This window comes from Pyrus communis, chromosome 4 (genome assembly GCF_041283825.1).
Source record: "Pyrus communis isolate YQ-2024b chromosome 4, ASM4128382v1, whole genome shotgun sequence".
NCBI lineage: Eukaryota > Viridiplantae > Streptophyta > Magnoliopsida > Rosales > Rosaceae > Pyrus > Pyrus communis.
The window spans coordinates 17,910,112-17,919,960 of NC_142568.1; the positions used below are offsets into that span (position 1 = coordinate 17,910,112).

General features: G+C 37.8%; 2 protein-coding genes across 4 annotated transcripts; both read left to right on the plus strand.

Moving 5' to 3' along the window:
* The first annotated feature begins 541 nt into the window (after positions 1-541).
* On the plus strand, positions 542-3,899 carry LOC137723396 (laccase-4). Its single transcript, XM_068462590.2, has 6 exons — positions 542-721; positions 1,322-1,473; positions 1,569-1,813; positions 1,915-2,043; positions 2,299-3,231; positions 3,447-3,899. Exons 1-6 carry the CDS (start codon positions 632-634, stop codon positions 3,575-3,577), a joined length of 1,680 nt encoding a protein of 559 aa, XP_068318691.2. The 5' UTR covers positions 542-631; the 3' UTR covers positions 3,578-3,899.
* A 47-nt stretch (positions 3,900-3,946) lies between these two features.
* On the plus strand, positions 3,947-8,052 carry LOC137722469 (transcription factor DIVARICATA). 3 transcript variants are annotated; one of them, XM_068461475.2, is made up of 3 exons: positions 3,947-4,357; positions 6,090-6,760; positions 7,233-8,052. In XM_068461475.2, exons 2-3 carry the CDS (start codon positions 6,336-6,338, stop codon positions 7,729-7,731), a joined length of 924 nt encoding a protein of 307 aa, XP_068317576.2. In that variant the 5' UTR covers positions 3,947-4,357; positions 6,090-6,335; the 3' UTR covers positions 7,732-8,052. The 3 variants fall into 3 exon arrangements, with proteins under 3 accessions (XP_068317576.2, XP_088548843.1, XP_068317577.2); XM_068461476.2 differs by lacking the exon at positions 3,947-4,357 and adding an exon at positions 5,706-5,832; XM_088692717.1 differs by lacking the exon at positions 3,947-4,357 and having other exon boundaries at positions 5,552-6,760.
* The last annotated feature ends 1,797 nt before the right edge of the window (positions 8,053-9,849 follow it).

Below are 9,849 nucleotides of genomic sequence, written 5' to 3' on the forward strand. Positions count from 1 at the left end.
ATTTGGTGAATAAATTAATTTGATACTAAAAATTGGTGCTCTAGCATTATTGATACCTCTATTTAGCTTCATAATTATGTATAAGAAATTTGGTGTTAACTACTTTGCTTCCAAATATCCTCAAAATTATAACTAATGAATGGACAAAAACTCTCTGATTTCTTTTAGTATTAACTACCAGCTGCTGGGTTGACTCAAAAACTCTCTGCAAGATACAGTAATTGGGGAACATATACACTAATTATAAGTTGTCCCAAACACTTAACAAAAAGTCCACCCGATCAACCAAATTGCTAACAAAAAGTTTTAAATCGGATAAAGGGGAATTTAATAAGCATCTTTTTTTAAAGCATTTACCAGAAGTTGCAGCTGGAGCTGGTCAATCAAAAACTTTATGTAACATGTAAGAAATCACGGAGAAAACCTTGAGTTAGCTTAAAAATCTTGTTTCCAAAGATTATCATCGTCCACCTACCCTGGAAAAACGACGTCACAGCAGTGTCTCTCATCACCCTTTATAAGTCATGACCATGTATACATCAACAATAGCAGCACAAACAATTAAAAAGCGAAGTTTATCGTACCAGTACACTAGCTAGTGCAGAGAGAATCAGAGAGAGAGTACCGAGAAATGGTGTCGTCGATTCGATTTCTCGTGCTTTTTCTGGCATGTATTCTTCCTGCTTTGGTTGAAAGCAGAATCCGACACTACAAGTTTAATGTAAGTGCTTTTAACAACGTTTATCTTGCTATATACACGGTTTATTGTTACATACATTACTACTAAAAAGGTCACAGGTGACAGAGTCTGCATCGAAATCGTGCCGTCGTCTATGTTACTGCCGTCTAATGCATTAATTCTGTTCTTGCTATGCATGGTATTTGTTCTGACCATGAAGATCTTTATTTGTTCACACATGCATAGATAAATTATAAATGGGGAAAAGATATTAGATATGCCAAAACTGGAAAAATCAGATAAAGCCAAAATCATGTAATCTCAGACATGGATTTCTTAGACTACAAGCTAGCTAAGCATGTAAGATGGTACACCCTCAAAACCTAAAAGTTACATTTTGCTTCCAAATGACATTGCATTGCTAATTTCTTACCACAATATTACAACATGTGCATTTATAATTGCTTAACTAAACACGTTCAGTTATTCATAAGTCTAACTTGAAGATATAAGTTACGCTAGTTGGTTAGGGCAGTGCATCATTCTATTAAATTGTACACAAGTTTGAATCCCTGTTCCTAAAAATTAGAAAAGATTAGAATATTGACTTGGGTTTGCCATTGATTTTGATAATCTGCGCAGGTGGTGCTAAGAAATAGTACTAAACTATGCTCAAGTAAGCCAATTGTAACCGTTAACGGCCAGTTCCCGGGGCCAACTCTCTATGCCAGGGAAGACGATACCGTACTTGTCAAAGTCACCAACCATGTCAAGTATAACGTTTCCATTCACTGGTGAGAACTTAGTTGCCAACTTAATTATATACCGCTTTATGATTAATCAACCCTCTAAGTTACAGTAAAATTCAAATTAATTTTTGGACTGGCAGGCATGGTATCCGGCAACTGCGAACAGGCTGGGCAGATGGTCCGGCATACATCACACAGTGCCCAATTCCTACAGGTCAAAGCTATGTGTACAACTTCACCATCACAGGGCAAAGAGGCACACTTCTTTGGCACGCACATATTCTCTGGCTAAGGGCAACTGTCCATGGTGCCCTTATAGTTTTGCCCAAGCGTGGGGTTCCTTATCCATTCCCAGCACCCCACAAGGAAGTACCTGTCGTATTAGGTAAGACTAATCTAATTCTCTTTCTCTCTAATAACAACACGATTAAGGTGATCAATGTTGGAATTTTATGTAATTTGATCAAATAAAATGAAAATTTTCAGCTGAATGGTGGAAATCAAATACTGAAGCTGTGATCAATCAAGCTCTCAAATCTGGTTTAGCACCTAATGTCTCGGATGCTCACACTATAAACGGCCATCCAGGCTTGGTTCCAAATTGTTCTTCCCAAGGTATGTACGCACTGAATAAAAATAACATATCAAATAACATATCAGTAGACTGTTTGACAAAAGAACATTATGATATTTTTTAAGGAAAACTAATGAAAATGGCTCGTAAACTTTGAGTTTTAACAATAATGACAAAATAAAGGGTAAAATGAATAGTACCAGGATTAATTTTTTAGTGTAACAATATGATTTTTCATTAAAGTGAACAGTACCGTGAGCTTTTCGTTAAAATTCTCTTTTATTCTTTTAATGCAGGCGGCTTCACATTGCCCGTGGAAAACGGCAAGACCTATCTGCTACGAATCATCAATGCTGCGCTCAATGAGGAGCTCTTCTTCAAAATTGCAGGACACAATTTGACCATAGTGGAAGTAGATGCCACATATGTGAAACCCTTCAAGACGGACACCATTGTGATTGCCCCAGGACAAACCACCAATGCCCTAGTCACGGCGAATCAAAACTCCGGCAAGTACATGGTGGCAGCCTCGCCATTTATGGACTCTCCAATCGCCGTTGACAACCTCACCGCCACCGCCACTCTTCACTATACTGGCACACTTGCTAGCACACCCACAACCCTCACTAGCGCACCTCCCCAAAACGCAACCCAAGTTGCTAACAGCTTCATAAACTCTCTCAAAGCCCTAAATTCCAAAAAATTTCCAGCCAAAGTCCCTTTAAAAATCGATCACAATCTTCTGTTCACAGTTGGACTTGGGATTAATTCATGCCCTAGTTGCAAAGCTGCAAACGGAAGCAGAGTAGTGGCTAGTGTTAACAATGTCACATTTGTTATGCCAACCACAGCTCTCCTTCAAGCACATTTTTTCAACAAAAGTGGGGTTTTTACCACGGATTTCCCCGGAAACCCACCAACGGCTTTCAACTTTTCTGGAGGTCTACCGGCAAATGCAAGCTTGGCAACTACAAGTGGGACAAAGCTTTATAGGCTAGCTTATAACTCAACAGTTCAACTTGTGTTGCAAGACACTGGGACTGTAGCCCCTGAGAACCACCCTATCCATTTGCATGGATTCAATTTCTTTTCAGTGGGTAGAGGAATTGGGAATTATAACCCCAAGACGGATCCTAAGAAGTTCAATCTTGTTGATCCCGTTGAAAGGAACACAGCTAATGTTCCGACCGGCGGATGGGTAGCTATCCGATTTATCGCAGATAATCCAGGTAAATTCTATTCAATTATCTTAAAAAACTATCATATGACTTCATCATATGTAACTTCTTTCTCACAACATGTACGTAGAATCCACTATTATCTAATGGGATTCACATGCATGTTATATGAGAGATGTCACACATGACGGATGCATACAATTTGGTATGATTTTTTAGTTGGTCTTAACTCTTCTCCACCCCCCAAATTTGTGTATAAATTTTAGGGGTTTGGTTCATGCATTGCCATTTGGAAGTGCACACAACATGGGGGCTTAAGATGGCATTCTTGGTGGACAATGGCAAAGGACCTAATCAATCTCTTCTTCCACCTCCAAAGGATCTCCCAAAATGTTAACCTAGCCAAAAGGAGCCTCTATCAATCTTGCAAGTAGAGAAACCTAACAAAAATTGAGCTGTGCAGACTCAAACGCACAAATGATCAAGAAACGAAGAAGAAGAAAGAGAGGATGAATAAACAAACAAATTTATCTATATGTAGATTCCTTGAGTGAATGAAACAATTTGCTCAAGCAAGTTTGGATTCATTTTTTTTATTGTTGAAGTTGATAAAGTACACATTCTTTCTCAAGAATTAATATATGTATTGATGTTGGATGTCCAAGTCTTTGTTCATGTATTGCAAAGTTGTGAAATGAGATTTTCAAATTTCCTTTTTATGACCTCTCTTGAATATTTGGACTCTCAAACGCTGGCGCATATTATATATATACTAAAACTAGGTTTCCTGGGCAGTATTTGAACAATGAAATGGCGGAAATGCCCTTTGTTTCTTCTCACTTCCACGTTTTGTTGTTTGCTTGGTACAGCAAAATTCCAGTTTTGCCCATCTTGGCCACGCGCCACTCATCATTTAACACTATGTTTTTGTTCTGTTTCCTAATCTTTCTTTTGGCTTTTGGTTCTTTCTCTCAACCATGGCCTCCATTTTAGGCATCAAGTTCACAAAATCTGGAGAGCTTTCTTTCTTGCCTACAAACGAAGGTGGCCGAGAACGAAAGCCCGTGGTGGACCACCGCCAAAATAATCGACGAATCCACTCTGAGTCAGCTTATACCAGCCGAGAACAACTCGCGACCGCCACCGTCACCGGCTCATCGGCTCCACGCATTCTCAGGTATTCAAGTTCTTTTTACTTTTTTGGGTTTTTCTTTTTAGAGATTTTTTACCTTTTTTTTCCTGATAAGAATGCTGGTTTTGGATTTAGCATTTGATTTTCTCTGATGTGATTTTGAATTTATTGTGTGGAAATTCAATTTGAAGTTGTATTTTTTTGGGTCAATTCTGAATTACAATTTGAAGTTAGATTTTTTCTAGGTTAATGTGAAAAGGGACGATGAGCGTAGAATTGCATTAGTTGCTTTACTCAATGGAACATACAATTAGTGGAGAGTAATTCATATGATAAATTTATATATCTAGATAATTGATGCTTCCTTTTTTTGGTTATAGTTTTGGTTTAATTTATCATTTTTATGGTGCTTAAGAATCCATAGCTTTTGAGGTTTGATTATTTTCTATTTTTAACTTATCCTTGAAAACAAAAACTCTTTCATTTTGCATATCCTTACACATTTAATATTTTGTAATATACTAGTAGTGTATAGATGTTTGTTTGTTAGGCTCTTATTTTCGAGTGTAGATATAGTACTTAAACGACATGTGTTTTAATGTTTTGAAGTAATATTTATGTGACAATGTGTGGAATGTGCAAATTTAAGAAGAAAAAAAAAAATTCTTAACGGGTCGAGTCACTTTACCTATTAGGTAAAGTGACCCGACCTATTAAGGACCGTTAAGATAACGAGTGTGACACGATAAGATCCGTTAAGATAATAAGTGTTACACGAACATGACAGACACGATCCATTTGCTAGGCCTATGTGTAGGATTGTCATTAGCAATCTAATTGAATCCGTAATACTAAGATGCGGCAAAAATTCAAAAAATATAATATTAAGTTCTATCTGGGATATTTTACTGGAAAAAAATAGTTTGGTCTGCTTCTGTGCGCAATTACCAAAAGGCCCACATGCGCATTCTGTCACCAATCACTGAATCACAGGCTGTCCATTTAAAAGTCTCAACATTTTAGTTCGGTTGGGCATCTCTCTCTCCCTCTCTACTCTCTTCCTTTCTCTCTCTACTCGCTACCCCGACAAACCCCATTCCCAGCAATCACAACTCAACAACTTTGACTTCTCCTTCTCTCTCTCTCTCTCTCTCTCTCTCTCTCTCCCCTCTCTTCCTTTCTCTCTCTAATCGCTGCGCCCACAAACCTCATACCCACCAATCACAACTCAACAACTTTGACCTCTCTCTCTCTCTCCACTCTCTTTCTTTCTCTCTCTACTCGCTGCGCCCACAAACCCCATAGCCACCAATCACAACTCAACAACTTTGACCCCTCTCTCTCTCTCTCTCTCTCTCTCTCTCTAATTTGTTCCTGTTCCATAGATCCCTCTGTCTCACAATCCCTCGTCTGCATTCGCTCCTTTCACGCTCTTCACCTTTCTCTCTGTCTTTAACTCCAAACCCCACAAACCCAGCAAAAACCCAGCAAAAGAAAACATCCCACTTTCTCCTCTTCAGGTCAGCTCTGTATAATCCCTCTCCTTTTTCTCACTTTCCTTAATTGGGTTCTTGTTTTCCTTTCTGGGTTTTCGTCATAATCTTCCAAAGTTTCCATATCACTGTGCAAGCTTCAATCTTTCATGAAAACTTGATCCGGGTTTTGGTGTTTATGTGATGTATTTGTGTTTTTGAATCGGATTCTAGGGTTTATCTTTGGCAATCCAAGATCTAATATTTTCTAATTTGCTTGTTGGATTACCTTCGGGTTTGGAAAGGTTGGGCATTTTTCAGATTCCACAACACGTGCTTGCATAAAATCCCCACTGAGATTCCTTTCCAAATGCCACTCCTTGATTAATGCCACAGTGGTCACAAAGACTTCCACTTTTCTGCATTTCCTATCTGGGTTTTCTCTCTCTTTGAACTTTCAAAGAGAGAGGAGAGAGAGAAACAGACTCATTGGCATACTTGCTATGTGATTAATTGCTGCCCAGATTGAGCAAACTATCTGAAAAAAAACCATGTTCAGAGGAATGGAAATTCCATCTCCAACCTCCTATCTGCAGAACTCCAATTGGTTGTTTGAAGAAAGCACGGGAGCCGAATGGACTGTGGAAGAGAATAAGCTATTCGAAAATGCTCTCGCTTTATACGATAAGGATACACCCGATCGATGGCTCAGGGTGGCGGCTATGATCCCTGGAAAGACTGTTGGAGATGTGATCAAACAGTACAAGGAATTAGAAGAAGATGTTAGTGATATCGAAGCTGGGCTTATCCCAATTCCTGGTTACACTAGTAACAATTTCACAACGGAGTGGGTTAACAATCAGGGCTTTGATGGATTGGAGCAGTTTTACAGTGTTGGTGGAAAGCGAAGCGCCTCGACTAGGCCCGCAGATCAGGAGAGGAAGAAAGGGGTGCCATGGACAGAAGAAGAGCACAGGTACACTTACATTCATATTGAATAGTTATACATTTATTCGTCCTGGTATTTTGTTGAGTGTGAATCCCATGTCGGAGAATTAAAGCCTTTCATAAGAGTTTACTCTCGTAACAATACTTGGCAACAAGGTATGTCTTAAAAGAAACTACTTGAAACCAATTAAAGCTTAGAAGATATATATACACGGTACAGTTAAAAATCCTGTTGACAAAGTTAATGGTATATAGAGCTTTTTAAGCTGAGATTATGATATGTTTCAGCAGTGAATAAATCTGCTAAATTAGGTTTAAAATCCAGTTGAACTAAGTCTGTTTGATCTATTAAATTAGGTTTAATTCGTACAATTTAATATGCACATGAACAGTGAAAAAATCTGTTTAAAAATTGGCTTACTATAAAAGTGCTTTTGGATTTGCTTCGTAGTGGTGTTCTGCTGCAGCTTTTAATGTTGGTGCTTCTGTGAAAATTGTAGGCAATTTCTGATGGGCCTTAAAAAGTATGGAAAAGGTGACTGGAGAAATATCTCTCGAAATTTTGTGATCACAAGGACGCCCACTCAGGTTGCTAGTCATGCACAAAAATACTTTATCAGGCAACTCACAGGAGGGAAGGACAAGAGAAGATCTAGCATCCATGACATCACAACCGTCAATCTTCCTGATGTGAAACCCGCCTCACCAGACAGTACTTCTAAAAGCCCACCATCATCGAATCACTCCTCAACCGTGGTGCAGCAGCGACACCAGCATCAGAAGTTGGCCAGCATGAGCATTGACTGGAAATCGCCCGATGAGGGACAGCAAATGGTTTTCGGTTCTGCAAATGGGAACAACTTCATGGGACCGTTTTGTGGGATGTCTTCACATGTACCTAAGCTTGAGGAGAAAAATTTTCTGAGGGGCAATCTTCATGGATCGCAGTTGGGACATTACAACGCCTGTTTTGAGATGCAATCAATGCGATATCAGTGAACGTGTGCATTAGTTTGATGTTTTGGAGCGAGAGGAGGGTGTACTATTCGACCTATGGTGAACAAAAGTCGATGAGGACTAAGAGTTAGTCCCCAGGTTTTTGGACTCTACAAAAAGATCAGTTGGTTCATCTTGTGATTTAATATTCGAATTCTGAAAGTATTGATCCAAAAAAAGAGAACTTATTTACATGAAGCTTTGAGCTCTATGATCACTTGTGTTCTGGTTGTGTGCTTGGGGAGTTTGAGTAAATAGTCAGAAATGAGAGTAATTTGGGATTGAAAATTTGCTTGTGTTTATAAAGTATAATTTTCTTTAAAAGTTATTTGATGGTACACAAAATTAAGTGATCACTCTCCCATCTACTTTTAAGCTTTTTTTGTATAGTTAAACCCTCAATGCAGAAATCAAAATCCAAAAGTCTTGGAATGGGAAGCATGAAACTGATAATATTATTTTTCATTATTATTTCGCTCGTTACGTGATTTATATAAAAACATGCATAATTTTGTTTAAACGCGACTCTAGATACAAAAAACAATCACCAACCTCCCCTAATTTATCATGTTAATCATGGCACACTTTTGGTCTAACTCCCTCGCATAAAAAAGGATTGCGAGTGCCGCATAGAAAACCCTCTCCTCTTTTTTTTTCTTCCAAAAGAATTTTCGCTCATCAAACTAGGTTAGTCACGAAACGAGCTTACCATAAGTTTATTCAGCAATAAAAAAAATTAATGCCATATGGTTATATCATATATCTCTGGTTAAAGATTAACTCAGTATACAAGGTATCCGATGCTACTCACAATGGATTTTTTTTTTTTTTTTTTTTTTTTTTTTGGGTTTCTAGAGATCATGTCGTCCATAACGTAGCTCTCACTTATACAAAGACACTAGAATATCGCGCCATCCGTAATGTTATTAATATCACATAACGTCAATAGTATCTCTTTCGTCACGTGAATACTAAAATAATTTACGCATGGTTTTACACAATCCATGTCTTCAGATGCTTCAGTCCAACTATCCAATGGATTACTGCAAGTGACAAAAATATAATTGGAACTCTTTATCCCTTACTTGTTTAGGGAAAATAGTATTTTATAAAATGCATCTGACTTCCCTTAATTGGATCGAATCTCGACTCTGAGCTAATACCAAGAGCCACTAATTCAAGCATCTCATGCTTCAGTCTGCCCCCTTCTCTCTTTCGTCACTTATTGTGGATGACTCTAGCCAACTACTTTTTGTTCTCATACACTTGACATTAACATTGTATTCATTTGATCACGCTTAGAACGACTTTATCTCTTATCTTATTATAACCTTAACTCATTTCTTCGTTACATTTCTTCATTTTGATAAACTCAAAAGTTAATTTATATAATCAAGGCGATTTCAAGAATTAAAGTAAAAGGAAAGGAACCCCAAAAAATTCAAGCTCTTTTTAAGAGACACATCAAGCTACTCTTAATTTTAAATCTCAAACTATCTTTTTCTTTACCTGTTTTAAGTAAACGAATACTCATGCATATTAAAGGAAATATATACAACTCAAAAGGAATTTAGCCACGAGGAGTGGAGAGAAAAAAAGCAAACAGAAAAGGGGCACTTAGATTTAAGGGGAATTTTTAATAGCTAGTGGTTAAAATCTTTTATTCTGCACATAAAATTCTGAGTTCATGCCTCCTCTCCTAGTAGCCCTTGTATAAAAGAATATATATCAAACTAACAAGGCTCCTCATAATCCAAGGAAAAGTAGATCCTCCAAAATAATCCAATAGTAATACTAATCTAGTGAATAATTCTCTGTGTGTTTTCAACAAAGAGCCGTACACAAGAAAAAAAAATGAAACCGTACAAACTTCCCTCCCTCCCTCAAAAGCTGGTATCTGCAGAGCCTTGGATTTTGGTTGACCTGCCAATTGTAATCAACAAAGGGAATCATGGTTTAATGATTCTTAAGTGTACTATGCCACATAAAGCTAAACTTCAAAAAGTCCCCCATAATCCTAATCCTATGTTATTTCATGGGACATTTAAGCAAGTATGTTTCAACTAATCACTCTTTATGTCAATTTTCGGCATTTTATCATTTTTATTTGGACCTCAACAT

Excerpts from the sequence above, each read along its gene's own strand:
- LOC137723396 (XM_068462590.2), top strand. The coding sequence starts at position 632 with ATGGTGTCGTCGATTCGATTTCTCGTGCTTTTTCTGGCATGTATTCTT. Across the intron at positions 2,044-2,298 it reads TCCAAATTGTTCTTCCCAAG|GCGGCTTCACATTGCCCGTG; the intron begins GTATGTACGCAC and ends CTTTTAATGCAG. Across the intron at positions 3,232-3,446 it reads ATTTATCGCAGATAATCCAG|GGGTTTGGTTCATGCATTGC; the intron begins GTAAATTCTATT and ends TATAAATTTTAG.
- LOC137722469 (XM_068461475.2), top strand. The coding sequence starts at position 6,336 with ATGTTCAGAGGAATGGAAATTCCATCTCCAACCTCCTATCTGCAGAAC. Across the intron at positions 6,761-7,232 it reads TGGACAGAAGAAGAGCACAG|GCAATTTCTGATGGGCCTTA; the intron begins GTACACTTACAT and ends TGAAAATTGTAG.